The 18,909-nt window shown below is 35.4% G+C and overlaps 1 protein-coding gene across 1 annotated transcript; it reads right to left on the reverse strand.

The window, feature by feature from the left end:
• Positions 1–12,291: 12,291 nt before the first annotated feature.
• LOC132314182 (uncharacterized) lies at positions 12,292–13,077 on the reverse strand. Its single transcript, XM_059813077.1, has one exon. The coding sequence runs from the start codon at positions 13,075–13,077 to the stop codon at positions 12,292–12,294; it is 786 nt and encodes a 261-aa protein (XP_059669060.1).
• Between the last annotated feature and the right edge of the window lie 5,832 nt (positions 13,078–18,909).

The following is an 18,909-nucleotide window of genomic DNA, read 5'->3' on the forward strand; positions in this document are numbered from 1 at the left end:
ATGGTGCCCCTGATAGTTTTGGGTTAAATTGAGGAGTGCTTGGGGTGATTGTCGCTCTCGACACTCCCACAACACCTGTGAACGGTAACCGGAATGCTTGGGGTGACTGCCGCTCTCGACAGTCCCACAATAGATGTGAACTGTAACTGTTTTGACATATACCTTTCCCTATATGCCAACAATCATGACTTCTTTAAATTTTATATTTATATTTCACATGTATTGTGATTGGTTGAAAAATCAACCACATCAATTTTTAACCATTCCGTAACAGTTGAGTGTCAAGTGTCCAACTCTCACTAGCACTCCTCAATTAAACCAAAACTACCTCAATTAAACCAAAACTAGCAGGGTCACTATGGTCATTATGTGGCTAGCACTCCTCTAAATTGAGACCTAAGTGAGTTGTGCACAAGAATTTGAGCTATGTGGCGTTTTAGGGAGACTTTGCTCATTCAATGCTTTATAGAAGATATTGGATGAACAGGGCATTGGTATACTTATCTAATAAACATGCAGCATTTTAGTTGACGTGAGCTTTGGACCTTTGGTTAGTGGCGAAGTAGATGAGCCCCATTGTTTAATTACAAATAGTACAGATCTCAATACTTTGTTGCCATCTATATTTTAATGTATCCAGTGGTTTATTATCTATCAAAATGTCCAATTTTTAGAATGTAACACATATTCTGAAAAAAAAATAATAATAATAAAAATAAAAAAATAAAAAATAATAATCAAATCACAAATGTTATGGAGACAAATGTTTTGGAGAGGACTCGAATTAGTAACATCCAGTGTAATTAAATTGATTGAGAATGCAAAATCACATAACATTGTTATGACACCAAGTGTTGCATTTGTTTATTTAATAGTATTACAGTGTTTGCATCCTTGATGCAATAAGTTGCATGTATTATAAGAAAGTTTACGCTATGAATGCATGCATATTGCATGCTCGATGTAGCATGTTGTATTCTCTATTTAATTTATTTTTAAATGAGTTCTATTATTTTTGATACATAATTAGTCACATAAACAAGGTGAAATAGTAAATTTTTATTTGTAGGAATAAATAGCAGAACTCTTTGACTAAACTTCATTTTTCAAAAATTATATTGGTACATTTGTTTAAGGTGTCACGTTGATCTATGGAAACTGTGGGATCACATGCTGTTTTATACATAGTAATATTGTATTTAACTTGCACCACGTTTGCTGGTGAACTGTTTGGGCATCTATTTTTGATCATTCAATAACGATATGTTCTTCCCCCTAGATTTGACTTCTTTTTCATCTTCTTTTAGGATAATCAAATATTCTTAAAAAAACTAAAGAAACCTTTTGAAAATGATACTTTGAGAAAATCTCACCATTCGTTTTTTAATCTTTACTTGCCTTGGAATCTTCTTCTATAGTTTTGAGCACCTAATTCACCGCATGGTATTATATTATTCCTTTTAGACTAGTACAGTTTTATTTTTAAATTTTATCCCAAAATATTTCATATCATTTGGAGTCTATCAATCCTACATATATAGTACTTTCTCTTTTCACACCCAAACGATATGAGATTGTACACCCGTAACTTAGCAGTATGATAGTTTGTCAGTGCCTTACTCACACCCACCCACAAGATCACCACAATCCACCCTCTAAAAGAACCAACATCCCCGCTAGCACATTTTCGATTGGATCAGACTCGATGCTATTTGTAACAACCCACACTGACTTGTGTTACTAGTGGGTGTGGATTGACATATAGTGAAATGATTTAGCACTTCTGAATAACTTATATCATAGTACAAGTGGTGGGCTGGGTCACATTGGGATGTCATTTTTAAAAAGGGGTCAACCCAAATCTTTAGTCATTCCGTTCGTTCCAGCCTATAATTGACCCAACCAGCCCAACCATTAACATTTATGATCCCATCCATTATTTTATTTTTTATTATTTTTATTTTAAAAGCATCTGTATCGACTCCACAATACATTCACTATTTAAGTTAAGAATATGGTTTAAAAGTGTTGACCCTAAAATCGGCTCCTAAGATCCGATTTGGAATTGAATGGAAAACGGGCGTGCCAAAACCAAATATATGGTTCGATTATAAATTGTCAACTTGTAGTCCCTTTCAAGAGTTGACTTTCAGACGATGCGAGGATAAAGAGAACAGTGATACTCCTCTTAGAGTTCAAGAACTGCCTTAGTTAAAATGACTTTTCAATGAATAAATTATAGTAAAGATTAAGAGAATAGAAAATGGAGGAAAACAGATATAGCAAGAAAAGAAAGGGAAAGAATAAAGAAAGAATGAGGAGAGATACCGAGAGATTGAGATAAAGAGATAGAGATGAAGAAAAAATAGTAAGGATGTTATTCTTAGAAAGGCTTGAAGAAACAAACAAATAATAATAAAGATTCTGAGGGTGCTGGACCTTTAGTACAGCATACCTCTTTGTTTATTTATAGAAAAAATTGTAAACAAATTCCTACCAATTAGCATTCTAATTACAATAAAACTCTCACTAACTACTAAATTCAAACTCAAATTGATATTCATAGATAAAGATTAATTCCTAACTAAAATCTAGTAATCATATAAATCCTACCTAACATAAAGTGTCTCAAAAGATTTCAAAAATATTCCTATCTATTCCTATCCGATCAATAAGCCTTTGCGTGCAACTTTACCCTGTGTAAAACCTACCGCATCACTGTTCCTTTATCTGTAATCCTTTCATACATAACACTGATAAGCCTTGTTTCAACTGATTTGTTGATCCGAATCCCTTCAGCCCAATCATGACCCAAATCCAGTGCTTTTAAAGCCATACTTCCAAGCCCGAACTAATCACTGTATCCTCAGCCCAATTTTTGTTCAACCCAAGTTCTTGAACATCATCATTTATCAGGCCCATATACTCTTGGCCCATAATACCATGTTAATGTTTATCAAGCCCAATTAAATCCCAAATCCAAATTACCAAAATGGGTGTTGAGGTCATTCGGATTTATGGATCCATGATTGGGCCGAAGATGGGTCTACAACTCAAATGCCAAAGTAGGTGTCAACAATGCCCCCCAATTTTGGTAGCCGTTTTAACCCTTCGACTTCTAAAATTTGAATACACTCATTGCATTGGGACATAGCAAACGTATCATATAATCTTTTGAGTTATATCAGGAGTAGATTTCCAAAAAATGCCAATCACACTAACCCATTTTGTCATACATTAATTACATTGTGATGATCCTTTCATTTTTCACTAAAAACACATCTCTTCTCTCATTTAAACGAAACTCTGCAAACGAAATCCTCTCATTCTATCAAAGTTCTTCTCTTTCTAAAACTCTGTCTGCAACCAAATTCTTCTTGCAACTATGGCTTCAAAATCACAGAAGTAAAGTGATTTGACCTTGGAAAATCCCTCTCCCGAAGCAACATCGCATACCCAAATGACAAAATCTGTAATCAAAACCCTAGCCCCTACCGACCTGAATACCACCACCTTGATCGATATCACATAGAACGCTAAAGGACTTGGCCCCAAGCCGAGCAACAACTTCTTTTCTCAAAACCTCTCTATCTGACAGCGGAAGGAGATAGACCAACCCTCTCTATTAGAAATTGGCATCCACCAATGCTCCAATGGAACGACTGGGTGGATCGTGTATCAGTAGCGAAAGGAGAACAGTGGAAAAGGATGGGAATTTATGACCTCATCCAGCTTAGTAAGATCCCTTTTACTTTTGACCGAGCCTTGTTTTTTGCTTCTTTACACTTTTGGTCTCCCACAACCAATTCACTACACTTGCACTGTCGTATGATGGCTCCTACCTTGAGGGAAGTCTGTTTTTTAACGGGGTTAAAGCTTAGGGGAGATAAAATCAATTATCTCCTTCAAGATGAAGAGATCTCTTTTTATTTTCCAGAACAAAAAGGGACTAAACCCTATGTGCAATCACATGGTCCTTTCTTAAAAGAAATGTTAGGGGAAGAAGGGACCGATGTAGATGAACAAGAACATATAGGGTTTCTACTATTGTGGTTATGTAGATATCTGTTGCGTGCCACTGCCATTCAGATCACCAAGGACCTTACTCAACTGGCCATTGCCCTATCGCAAGGAAAACCCATGCCACTAGCTCCGTTTCTCTTAGCTTCTTTATACAGAGGCTTGTCTGACCTCATTACGTCCAACTTTTCAAGGTCTGAAGGACCACTTTGGCTTTACCAATTCTGGTTACATGCATATTTTCCTGAACTAGCTCTTCCCATTTGGCTTGCTCCAAATGATCCTTTGCTGTCTTTCGGATATGCTAGAGTCAAACCCAAAGACCATTCCTTTAATGACTGTTTTCAATTTTTCTATCATCAATGCAAGATCAGGACTCAATCCCAATTCCTTCCTTTTTCCAATTGTCAATTAGCTCCATCTTGGTTGTTTCCTCCTACTGCTGAGTCTTCACCTAAACATATTGACCTTTATATCACTTCATGGGGCCATTTCTTGATTGCAAAGGATATACCTTGCAATACCGTTGCTCCCAATTTGCCTAAGAGCCGAACTGGGGTTGAGTTTTACAACCCAGCACAGTTAGCTCGGCAATTTGGATTGACCCAAATGATCCCAGTGCCTCCCCATTTTTCTTACAACAAGAACTATCACAAGCGGGTTAAGCTCTCAAACAGTGAACAGATTCAAGATGTTACCAATCGGTTTACCGAACGTCTTCAAGAATTTCAGTACAAGTCCTTTCTAGAAGAACCGCATACAAATCCAAGCTTTGAAACCTGGTGGGCTTCATATATCAATTTACCAGGACTGTAGATTGTAGTCAACTTGTGTCCACCCTCCTTGGTTCCTACAAATTCATATCCCTCAATTTTCAAGGTGTGGATTCCATTGAACCCGTTGATCTTACTACCACTCCTGAGCCAAAGAAAATACCAAATATTGCACCAACTCGTTCTCCTCCTACAGCTCCTGCAGGTAGGACCAGATCTCACTCTCGACAAAGTAAGTTTTTTATCCTTGTCTTTTCCACAATACTTCTGTTTGGTTTATATGATCACTTAACAATGGATAATAAAATTCCAGGCACATATTCCAATGCACCAAAGAAATCTGTTACCAAATCTAAAGAAACTCACATTGATTTCTATGTTCCTTTGAAAAGTATTTCCCCATCTTCGGCCACTCAGGTAACACTCCTAATTAAGTCATATATATCCTTTTTGATGTATATCATTCCCTTACTTAAACTTCTTTTCCAGAAAGCTACAAGAAGGAAAACCATAGGAAAGAAACCCAAGAAGTCAAGAGCCAAGAGACACTTTGATTTGATTGATGATGATGAAGCGGATGATGATGAAGTCATCTCCAAGAAGAAGAAACCTGCTACCGAATCTACCTATGTAATTTCTTTGTTGCCTGATCTTATATATATATTACTCCTTGAATATAATTAAATCGGCATTATTTTCAGAAAGCTCCAGTCTCCTCAAATCAAAAATCAATTCAAGAAATCTCTACTGATCATGTCGAAGATGAAGACAAAATTGAAGTATCAGTAGGACAAAAGTCAAGGTCTCTAGTGTCTTCCCCAAACCTGGCTGCAACTTCAATTGGTGAACAAATTGGAGATTCTGATGAAGTAAGTAGTGATATATATATATATATATATATATATATATATATATATATATATATACATTTTTTTATGACCTGTTCTTGTAAACTTATTATAGCTATGGCATATTTCAGGTACAACAAGGCTCGGCTATTCCAACTAATCCTGTCAGTACCAATCTAAGCTCTCCCTTTGCAACCCTTGACTCTTTATTTGATTCTGTCTTTGACTCACCTGATCTTGAACCTCCTGAAATTCCAACTGAACAAACCTTTGACACACCCCCAAAAGTAACAAAAGACATCCAGATCCTATCTCAAATGGTGCAACAAAACTTGTCTTTAGCCCCTTCATTCAAAAATGAGTTAACTGAAACCTTGTCCTTCTTGAGTAGTTACCCAAGATTCTCTTTAGGTGACCAAGCTCTCTTCAAGAACTTCCAACTTCAAGTCCCTTCCATGATTACTGCTTATGCCGAGTCTACTCAAACTCTCAACCATTATGCTGTTCAAACCCGAGAAAAAGAACTGCTTGCTCAATCTTTGAAAAATGGAAAAGAATTGCACTTGTCATTGAAAAGAGAAGTTGTTGAACTGGATGCAAGGGAGAAAAAGCTTCAAACACAACTAGCTCAGCTTCAAAAAGACAAATCACAACTCAGCAACAAAATGGTAGAACTAAAGAAAGAAGCAGAAGTTGCTGCCCCAAGGTTCAAAGCACTCCAGACTCGAATGCCAAAGTTAGAGCAGTCCAAAAAGCAGGCAGAAACGAAGCTCTGTGACGGCCCAAGTTTTGTAAACCCGGTGTGTCAGTGATGACCAAAAGATGACCCAATAATGGATCCGAAATGTGGAAGCAAAAGGTGAAACAACGGTCTCTAGAGATACAATGTGTCTCTAAGATACCAATGTGACCCTCAATGATGTCACGGAAGCCAAAGGAAACAAATGCAGAAGTGTCGTTTCAAAAACAGACAAAAAGAACCTAGGGGCAAAATGGTCATTTTGTAAAAAGTGGATTCAGGTGCTATCGAGAACACCTCTGGAAAAACAATGACAAATTAGTCAAGTTCAAAAGAAAGTTTACTCAATTTGGAGTCCGGACGGGGGAGAAAGGTCAAAAACAAAAATGATGTCATGGCGGCCCGACGAGGACAACCTACCACTGCTGCAACTCAAAGTAAAACCGGGCATTTAAACGGACTTTTTTGGAAAAACTCAAAGAAGAAACCCCCCCTAAAATCAAGTTTCCTACCCCAATAACGGACAGAAACAAAAAAAAAAAATGCATTGTAAAATGCCCAGAATGTGCCCAAGAAAATCAGGTCAAGAGGAAAAAAAAATAATCCGAGCTACTGCCCAAGTTTTGGAAATAGGGTTTCGGGAGGTTTTTAAATTGCCTAAATTGAAAAAGCAATCTTAAAATACACCCACAAGACCTCCGGAAGTTTCAGATCGGTCGTGACGATTTTTAAAAAAAAAGTCGATGAATAGTACCAACTACATTTATACTAAAAATTTGCAAAACCTGGCAGCAAGGATTTTCTGGAAAAATATGAATTTTTGAGGGCCAAGATGATGTTTTCTAGAAAAACACAAAAGAAACCCCCCTCAAAATCAAGTTTTCTACGTGACTCGCGAGGAAAAATGAAAAAAACTCATTGTGAAATACTCGAAATGCGCCTGGAACAGAATAGGGTAAAACTCCCTAAAAATGCTACTTAGAGTTTTTGTTTCATCAAGGAAGGTATTATTTGCCAAAGTGAGCATGCAAGTGTATGTAATATGATAAAATAGATGTGCTACAATGGCCTATGGCCTCATTACAATACATTTACAACATTTGACATGTCAAACTTCCAAGTTGGAAAAATTACATTTCATAGACAAATCATGAACATGCTAACACTTGCATGTGAACAAGAATGCTTCTAAAGAAGCTCAACTCAGCAAATCACCCAAGCAATTGCAATCTCCAATTTTGTATCATGTACCTGAAATATGCCCCAGTATCGTAGAGGTGAGTAACATAAAGCTACTCGTAGGAAATGAGCATACATCGACCTACGTTTTACAAGTGTACATGATTTAATCATTGTGGTTCATTCCACCTAACGTCTATATCAAAGGTGAGACTCAAGGAGCATCCTAGCTACCTAAGATCATTTCTAGCATAAAACACATCCTTTATGCAATTTCAACAACACAAGAGCATGCTACACATAGCAACAAGATATAACATGCTTACACAAAGCAACTAGTTAGAAACATACTTACACAAAGCAACCAGATAGAAACATTCTTACACAAAGCAACTAAATATAGATTCTCAAAGTTATCAACTTGAAATCTAAATGCTAAATCAACTAAATATACCAATTTAGTATGGATGTACTTAACAACATCAAATCGCCAATAGCCAAAACCAAAGTCACAATATAAACATGATTGATAACTTGGAATTGAATGCGAAAACAAATAGTGGAAGACTTGGACATCACGTCTTGGACTAAACCAAGAACAAATTGGTTATTTCGGGCATTAACCCGTTGGGAAGACCACCCTAGTGCGCACTATCTTAATTGGGGAGAACTTATACCTCCCGCACTAAAGCCGAACTTTAGCCATATCACAGTAACAATGTCCCAAGACTCCAAAATAATCAAATAAGTTCACAACTTATACGTAATTTATATAATGCACTAAGTCACCTTCCATGCACAAGTAGATTGTATCCACACAACACATGCTCTAAATCCATAACTACTATAGGATGACAATGTCGAATCTTCAAAGTGTGATTCGTTACACGCTATAACAATATAATCCAATATTCAAAACATAAACTCATAAATTCATTATAAGTCAAAAGTCATGTTTTAAACATACTATCAATGTCAAATACATGAGTTAATCAATAATACCATAGAAACGGAATTTAATCTATAAACTAATTAAATTCCCTAGGTTTCAAATCTCAATCAAATGGCCTCCAATTAATACATGATAAACAATATAGCATGGTCATTACATACACCACATCAAAACTCGATTAGGCCATAAGAACAATAAAGTGGAATTTAATTAAATCATGATAATCAAATCTCTAACTTCTAAAACAACATCAAATGATTCCAAATTAACATATGCTAGAACATAAGTCATAGTTATCACAAATATCAAGTTAAACACTTAATTAGGCCAATGGAACCCTTAATTAGATTTTAATTAATCATTTTAATTAAAATCTCTAGATTTTCATACTTGTCCAAATGCTCTCAAATTAAAGTATGTTAAATAACATGCCAAGACATAATTTAGAAGCATATCACAAGTTAATTTCATGCAAGGTACGGCCATGGGATTTAATCTTTCACAAAAGATAAATATTAAATAAAATATGCAATTTTTATTCAATCAATACCAATTTAATATATGTTAACAAACATATTAAAACATGATTTTCTAACATGCCACAATTCAAATCAAAGTTATATATCATCATGAATTTTAAATCTTATACAAAGAAATAAAAATTACCAACTTTCTAAATCATGAGAAATACTCAATACACCACACATAAGTTGTATAATCATGAGAAATACTCAATACACCACATATAAATCCTAAAACATTCCCTACCTCAATTTGAGATGAAAATCTCAAAAGCCATCAAAATGGAACGGCTCCGAATCCGACGAAACTACTAGGTTTTGTTGGGGACAACGCCGTGAACATAACCCCCATGAAAGCCCCATCAAAATGATAACTTGAACTCAAAACCAAACTCAAGAAATGGTCAAAACTGAATTCTAATAAGGGGGAAAGGTAGAGTACGGCGAGGGGAACAACAAACGTTAAGGCCGAAGACTTTCCATCAAGGAAAAGTGAACCAAAAGAGGAGAAAGAAGATGGCAACACCCCTTGGGCTGCCATGGGAGCTCCAGGTCGTGCATGAAGAGGGGAGAAGATGAAAAATGAAATATCTCACCCCCCTTTTATAGAAATCTCAAAAAGTGCCCCGAACGGGCCCCGCCTGGTTTGAAAAAGTAAAATTTGAGCAGACGCTCTCAAATGGCAAAACTTTGTGAACAAAAAAGATTCAAAATGATAAAATATGAATAACGAAAGAAACGGCGTCAAAAATTGAGTCCCGAACAGAAATTTATACCCAAAACAAGTTTAGCGCAAACCGGAGTCAGAAACCCTGAAACTGGAAAACATCGACCAGGAGGAAATTCCAAGAGTACACAACTCTACGAAATGTGAAAATGAATCCCGTACGAGGATCCAGACTCAAAATAAGACATTTTGCAATAACTTTCATTAATAGCACAATGGCCCCTCCAAAAAGTGAAAACTGCACTTATGGCCCAGAATGAAAATATCTTCCAAAAATATTTTCTTAAAAACCCCTGAAATAAAATATCTTCAAAAGATATTTATGAAAAATACCCCAAGAAAAGAAAATAATTTCAAAGAACTTTGCATCCATGCCCCTATGGACACCGGGAGCAACCAGAGTACTTTCTTGCAAAAGTAAAGATACGTATTTCGTGGAAACCACTCAAGATGGAGATACATGAAGTCAAAAACCAACTTCGAACACAAGAAGTGTGGTTATGCCAGCAAAGTGTCAAACAGGGAAAAAACAAAATAGGGAAAAAGACGAAAAGTGAATAGTGTAGAAAAACGAAAAATGTGGAAACGACTCGGTCCTCAAAGGAAGTTGTCAATCCACAGAAATGAGTCTTGAAAATCACTCCAGAGCACTCGAGACGACACTAAGCAAAAAGGAACTGAACTCAGAAAGGAAAAACAATGGAAAAAAAATATCCGTGAAAATCCGGGTTATTACAAGCTCGATTAGACCAGAGTATCATGGGCAAGTTTCAAAGCCCAATTTGAAGAATTTCATCAAAACTTTAATCAACCTTGAATTTTTATCAACTCATGACAATTATTATGGATCTGTAATGTGGTTTTCTAACAATCTTTTAGAAGTAAGGTAGTTTTCTTTAAACAATCTAGCTATCACAATATATATTAATGCTACTACTTATTTATCATAGGAGCAAACTTTATCTTTACATACCTTGTATAAAAATACAATCCACACTATTTTGACTTACTGTAATTTTCTTTTCTTCCATGAGCTCAAAAATAGTTGGCTTATATTTTTTAAGGTATCTCCCATTTATTGGCCTCTCATGGATTTCACCATCTAGATCTTTTAACCTGTAAGCGCCTCCATGCAATACTTGATGAACTAAATATGGACCCTTCCAAGTAGGTGACCACTTGCCATAAACTCTATCCACCTTCCCAGGTGGAAGAATTGTTTACCATACCATATCACCTTCTGCAAATGACTTGAACTTCATCCTTTTGTTGTAAGCCCTCATTACTTTTGCTTTATGTACCATAAGGTGATCGAAAGCAAGTTTCTGGACTTCATCTAAGTCTTCCAACTCTGCAAGCATTGCTTCGTTATAATCGGCAGGTATGAGATTATGTTGCAAAGCTACCCTTGCCGATTTAACATTTAACTCGCATCATGACCAAATGTTAGCCGATATGGAGTTATTCCCGTACTTGTCCTTTTTGAGTTTCTATAAGCTCATAAGGCCTTTGAAAGGGTTTCATGCCAACGCCTCGGCTTGTCTTTTATCATTTTCTCAATAATTTCAATAACAACTTTATTTGAAGCCTCGGCCTGACCATTCCCTTGAGCATAATAGGGTGTTGAAGTTACCATTTTTACCTGCATATCACGGCCAAGTTGTAATACTTCATTTGCTCGAAAAATAGAACCATTATCGGCAACAATTGTTTCCAGTAATCCAAATTGGTGAAAGATATGTCGCTCCAAAAATTATATAACGATATTATGAGTTACCGATACATATTCCTCGGCCTCTACCCATTTAGTAAAGTAATCAGTAGCTAGAATAATCCAATGATGACCATTTGATGAAGGAGGATTAATCTTGCCAATTAGATCCGTAGCCCAACCTCTGAAAGGCCATGGTTCAACTAGTAATTGCACTTCTATTGCTGGGACCTACTACATTGGACCATGTTTTTGACAGTCTATACAGCCTTTTGCATAAGTCATACAATCTTTTCTCATTCCTAGCCAATAATATCCATATCGGTGTATCAACTACCTTATTTTTATGCCAGCTTGGTGAGTTCCACATATCCCTTCATGTACCTCAGCCATAATCTTCAAACCTTCAAACTTGCTAATGCACTGAAATAACAAACCATCATCAGCCGATCTTCTATAAAGATCTCCATCCATAAGCACATAATCGACTGTACTTCTTTTAATTCTTCGATCGACTTCAGGAGTTCGATGTTGCAAGAACAAGATGTAAGGAATTCACCAATCATCATCATCCAATTCGGCAACATCAGTGGCAAAGACTTCTTCCATAATTTGATTTCTTGTTTCAGCCGATGGAAGAGATCGGCATGTAATCTTCATTACTCTTTCCTTCATTCCACTCGGCACTCTAACTCCTGAAGCTGTCTGTGCTAAATCATTAGCTATTTTATTCATGGCCCTTGGTCTATATTCCAAAGTCACATTGTGAAATTAATTAACCAATTGGGTTGCCAATGAATGGAATGGTCTTAATTGCCAATTCAAACATCTAAAGTCTTTTTAAATTTGTTAATCACTAAACTCGAATCTTCCACAATGTGGACATCTTTGACTGCCATTTCCAACAGAATTTCCAAGCCGATAATTAATGCTTCATACTCGGCTTGATTATTTGAACACCTGAAATCCAAAAAGAAGGAAAACGAAATTTGATTCCCTGTTGGGGATATTATCACTATACCAGCTCCCGAGCCTTCACTGGTACTTAACCCATCGAACATTAAAGTCCATGGAGTCATGAATATGGATGCCGAGTCAAGCTCATCAAATACTTGTGACTCAATTTCAGGCGAGGGATGATCGGCAAAAAAATCTGCCAATGCTCTTCCCTTAATTGTCTTTTGTGGAACATATGCAAAGTTGAATTCCATTAGTACCAAAGCCCACTTGTCAATCCGGCCTGTGATTAATGGCCTTGATAGCATATACTTTATAAGATCGGTTTGGTAAACAATATAAACCAAAATAAACAGCATATAGACTCTTAATTTCATTGCTGCAAAATACAAAGCCAAACATAATTTCTCAATCGATGTATATCTACACTCGACTGGAGTTAAAACTCGGCTGAGATAATATATTGCTTGTTCACTTCCTGCCTCATTCTCTTGGGCTAACATAGCTCCAATGGATTCTTCAGCAGCCGATAAATATAACTTCATCGGCCATTTCTTCCTTGGTGGCGTCATAACAGGAGGACTCGACAAATATTTCTTAATCTGGTCAAATGCCCTTTGATGTATATCATCCCATTTGAATTCTTCCATCGGCTTCAACTTGAGTAGCGGGGAAAACACATGTAACTTCCCAGCTGTATTTGCAATAAATCTCCTAAGATAATTCACTTGCCCAAGCAACCTTTGCAACTATTTCTTGCTTCTTGGCTCACTAGCATCAATAATCGCCTTAACTTTATTCCTATCAATCTTTATACCCCTTTCACGAACCAAGAAACCCAAAAAGTTTCCTGCCAATACTCCAAAGGCACATTTTATTGGATTCATTTTTAGCTTATGAGCCCTCATCCTCTCAAGAGATGTTTTAAGGTGAACTAAGTGTTCCTTCTTCGTTGCTGACTTCACCACCACATCATCAATATATACCTCCATAAACTTGCCGAGCATATCATGAAAAATAGAATTCATGGCTCGCTGATATGTGGCACCAGCATTCCTCAACCCAAAAGGCATTACCACCCATTCAAAAGTTCCAATCGATCCAGGACACCTAAAAACTGCCTTTGGAATGTCCTCCTCGGCTATATAAATCTGATTATAACCTGAGTGTCCATCCATAAAAGACATAATTTGGTGCTTTGCAGCCGCATCAATCAGTTGATCGGCAATCGGCATTGGATACTCATCTTTTAAAGTTGCCAAGTTTATGTTTCGAAAATCAACACATATGCGTAATTTTCCATTCTTCTTGATAACAGGGACAACATTTGATAACCATTCAACATACCTTGTAGTTCGAATAAAGCCAGCATCCAATAATCTTTCAATTTCCACCTTGACTTTATCTACCACCTCTTGAGACATTCGACGAGGTGGCTATTTATATGGCTTGTAGCCATCTTTAATAGGCAACCGATGTTCCACCAATTCTCTGGATAAACCCGGCATTTCCTCATAGTTCCAAGCAAAACAGTCACTGTATTGTTTCAACATGCCGATAACCTCGGCTTGTAATTCTGGTTCAAACAATGCACTGATATAAGTTGGTCTAGGCTCTACGTCAGTGCCTAAATTCACCTCCTTTAACGGATCCTGAGTTTCTGCTTTAAGATCATCGAGCTTAGTTGGTGCTAACTCCAAGTCTTCCAACTGAATTGCATCCAACTTTTCATTACTGAACCGATCAATCTCAGTAAGATTAACCGATGGTCCTGGCTCTATTATTGCTTCTTTTTCTAATCGTTTTTCGGCTATGTATGCTTGTAGCCTAATGCAAGCGGCCCTAAAGGCCTGCTGCCGAGCAACTTCTCTTTCAAGTTTCACTTCCATCAACAACTTCTTCAATTATAGCAAGCCGAGAGAATTCTACCTTCGTCCTGGAATTCTCCTGCTGCAACTCGTCGATTTCACGATCAGCAAGACTTCTTCTCATGATTCCCGAGGTTGGTCTTCCATCGGCTCCTGTTCCCACAAATTGAATAGGAACACATTCTTTGTCATACAAAATAGCATCTGCCGAGTACACTTTTGCCACAAATGGCTTATCATCGGCATTTACTATTTTTACCTTATCTCCATCCCAAAAAATCAGCATCTGGTGTAATGATGATGGGATACACATATTTGGATGAATCCAGTCACAGCCTAATAATAAATTATAGGAAGCCGTGGATTCAATAATAAAAAATGCCGCAAAAGACGTCCTACCTCCAACTTCTACTTCTAAAGGAAGGATCCCTTTAGTGCAGTAGAGCCTCCGTTGAAACCACAAATTGCCACATCCGTATGAATAACATCTTCCATACTCTTGCCAAGTTTCTTCAATGTGTTTGCTGAAATAACATTCAGAACCGAGCCATTGTCTACCAAGACTCAATTAACAGGTTGATCTTTTACCCATACCTTAACATACAAATGCCTGAGTTGTTGAGTCATTGCTAACAAAGGTTTTTCAAAAACTGTAATACCCCTATATTTTAAAGAATTATTTAATTAAATTAATTGCCTTTAAAATGAATTTAATGAATTTATTTCTTTTAAATTAATTATTTGTTTATTTGTTTATTTGATTTATTGGTATGATGATGTGCTTGATTGTTGATTGATTTGTTGGCGTGTTGATTTTTATTTGTATGGTATGACTTGGTTGTTAATTCTTATTAGATTATGTGATACATTTATTTAGTTGTTTTAATATTAAGTATTTATTTATTTGTTTAAATTTAATGGATTGGGTTTCGATTATTTGGACCAAAGGATTTGGGTCTTGGCCTGGAGAAGGAAGCCTCAAAGGATTTTGGATGGTTTAAAGACCCATGAATTTATGCATGAGTATATATATATATATATATATTATGCATATTAAATAGATTATATATATATATATATAATTATATAGAGAATTATATATTTATAGTAAGTATATATGTATAGGACTATATGCATCTATATGGTAAGTATAGTTAAAAATGATTTATAAATATATATTACATAATATATATATTTATATTTATATGTTTTATGTATATTAATATAGTTAGAGTCCTACGTGGAGAAGGATTGGCAATATATATTTTTTATTTTTATTGGGTGAGAAATATATATATAATAAATAATTATATATATAATATAATATATGTGTATATATTTTATTTAAGATTATTATTATTTTTATTTGGATAGTCATACTAGGAATATGATTAGGGTATTAATATGTTTAAATATACACATAAGGTTATATTGTTAGAAGATTTTCCACGTTAGAAAAAAATAAGAGAAGCAGAGAAAAAGAAGAAGGGAAGGCTGACAAAGAAAAGACCGAATCAGAGAAAGAGGACGTCGGATTTGGAAAAGACAACCAAGGTTGAAGCGTCGATTTCGTTTCAAAACGTTCAGGCAAGTTCTTTTCTAACTCTCCTCTTAGAACCCACAAGTTTATCACCTTGGGTATCAAATAGATTAAATTAGCATGTTAATCACCTAGATATAGGATAAATGCATGTGAAGAAATTCATTAAAAGAAAAGGAAGAATCCTTCTTTAATTAGGAAACTTTCTCCAATTCCCGTTTTAATATTCTGATTGTATCTCTTTCCTCGAGTGTCAAAACGGCTCAAATCTTATAAGGTTGAATGGAAATTCGATTATTTACAATTTTGTATTTCACGAAAATTTCGTGAAACGGATGTTTACCTTGTCAAAATTGAGTTGGAAGACAGTACGAATTTTGTATATGTATATATCTTATCCCATAATTGTTTTAACCAATTTAGATAATTTGTATTGGTTGGATGATGACCAAATAATTAGTAATATTTATATTTTATGTGTAATATATTATTTGGACATTGCTAGATTGTGTAACCTACGTGTTATATACGCCTACATGTTATACTGTCACACATAAATAAATAAATATAACATAATCAACTAATAAGTTGTTCATTGATATTTAACATGTTTATATATGTGATTGTGGTGTTGATGAAATCATAATAGGCTGTTTATTTAAATTAATTATATGCTTATAACTTGCATGGAGTGCCTATGTATGATTCATTTCATAGTTAATTGTAAAGTTTGATACATGGTTAAATTGGAGGCATAGATGAGTTGCTAAAAGCATAAATAAATTGTCTTATTAATTGTATGTATAAAATACATACATAGGAAATATGGATGAATTGCTAATTAATAGTATGGATAAAAAAACATACTTTTGGAGGCATGGATGAGTTGCCAAGACATAAACAAATTGTCATTTAACAGGCATAGTTGATTTGCCAAAGTATAAATAAATTACTTATAGAGGCATGATTGAGTTGTTATAGTATAAATAAACATACTTCTAGAGGCATGGTTGATTTGCTAAAACATAAATAAATATTTGTGGAGGCATGTATGAGTTGCCAAAATGTAAATAAATTGTTAGGTAAGTTAGATGATTAAATATACATTTATGGATATTGTGTTTATAAGTTGGAGGTGATAATTATTCTTATATTAGAATAAACTAATGTTTAAAAAGATAATATATTATTTTATAGTATTAATAAAATAATATTAGCGAAGGTATAGATCTTTGCTATATAATCCTTATAAATAAAATTATACATTGGTGGATATTGGGATTTGGACTAAAAGAAAATATTCCTTGGATTATTATTTATTATTTAAATGGTTAAATAACTGTTTAAATAAGGAATTTAGGTTTAAAAGAGTTTTTTCTTAAAAGTGGAATGTACTTAATGGCTAGTTTAAATATGGAGGTAGTCTTATCATTGTTTATGATCTTGGATTTTAAGAAATATACGAATGAACATGTTCTTTATATATTATATATGCATCATCTTATATTAAATATTAAAACTTTAATTAGGATGATTTTGGTTAGAGATGTTTTATTTATTGGTTTTCAGAGGTTTGGTAGAAGGAACTTGCTCGTGGGTCTAACCCACGATTTATTTTTCAGGTTATTAGAAGTTCCAGTCTCGAGGTTGAGGATCCGCAGCTGAGAGACTGTCATTCATCTACTCATCTTGTTTACTTTTTAGTATTGTTATTTATTGTTAGATATCTGGTGAATTAATAGTTTATGATTTAGGGGTCCTTGACTTATAGGATTCCCGAATTGTATTTTAGAATTTTAAATTCATGAAATTTATTTTTGTCAAGGAGGTTTTATTTTATTAATTGAATTTTATTTAATAAAACAATTGTACTACCATGCCATAATGACCTGACAGTGATGTAGGGGTAAAAGACACCTTAGAATCATTAAACCTTTGCAACCACAAGTCATTAACAAGCACCCAATCCAACTTGGCATTGATTTTGGATTAGATATTTTCCTTGTTACACCAAGACCACTCCCCATTATTGATAGGGAGATCATCCATACCAACATCAAAGATCACACTATTGAATTCATCCAGCTTGCTTTGAGGGATCCTCAAACCTCTTAGAGATGTTTTATTTATTGGTTTTCAGAGGTTTGGTAGAAGGAACTTGCTCGTGGGTCTAACCCACGATTTATTTTTCAGGTTATTAGAAGTTCCAGTCTCGAGGTTGAGGATCCGCAGCTGAGAGACTGTCATTCATCTACTCATCTTGTTTACTTTTTAGTATTGTTATTTATTGTTAGATATCTGGTGAATTAATAGTTTATGATTTAGGGGTCCTTGACTTATAGGATTCCCGAGTTGTATTTTAGAATTTTAAATTCATGAAATTTATTTTTGTCAAGGAGGTTTTATTTTATTAATTGAATTTCGTTCAGCGATTTATTCATTCTTTTTATGTTGTATTCTGTGTTCGTTTAAATACTAAATTGTTTTGATATTCCTGTGTTTTCGGGTGTGGGCTTGGCCAACCTACACATGAAAATTCGGAGGTATCACAAAAACCACCTTCTCTGCCGATTCTGAAGAAAGGATTGATAAATTCCGAATCGGCTGAGTTTCCTTCTCATTCTTCTCAATATTTGCATTTGATGCCGATGGAGCCTGAAACATCGCTGGTAATACAAAGGCCATATTACATGACATCTCATCTGGGAAACTGCCAAACTGAATTCTGAATTCATTGTTACGTCTAAGCCACGTCGGCTGATGCTCTTCATACAGGTTATCTTTATCTGGAATGCCGATAACCTTGGCTTGCATTACTTTACTTCCTCCTTCAGCTTTTCTTTTTTCCTCAGCCCTTCTCCTTTGTTCTCTACGCTTTTGAGATTGAGTTAGGCCCCCATTCTGAGATTGTTGAGCTTTAGGGAACTTTGGATGATTAACTCGAGTCCATCTATCTTCAATCGAGTCTGTCCTTGGTTTCACAGTTCGTACTCTATATGAATCGGCTCCTTTCTGTACCCAAATTTCTGACTGAACCGGCGACTGCCTCTTAAAACTGGTATGCCGATTTTGGG

Source organism: Cornus florida, unplaced genomic scaffold, assembly GCF_030987335.1.
Source record: "Cornus florida cultivar Cherokee Brave unplaced genomic scaffold, ASM3098733v1 CherokeeBrave_3.0.0_Hap2_Chr06, whole genome shotgun sequence".
Taxonomy (NCBI): domain Eukaryota; kingdom Viridiplantae; phylum Streptophyta; class Magnoliopsida; order Cornales; family Cornaceae; genus Cornus; species Cornus florida.

Coding starts and splice junctions, on each gene's coding strand:
- LOC132314182 (XM_059813077.1), bottom strand. CDS start 13,077: ATGGAAGAATTCAAATGGGATGATATACATCAAAGGGCATTTGACCAG.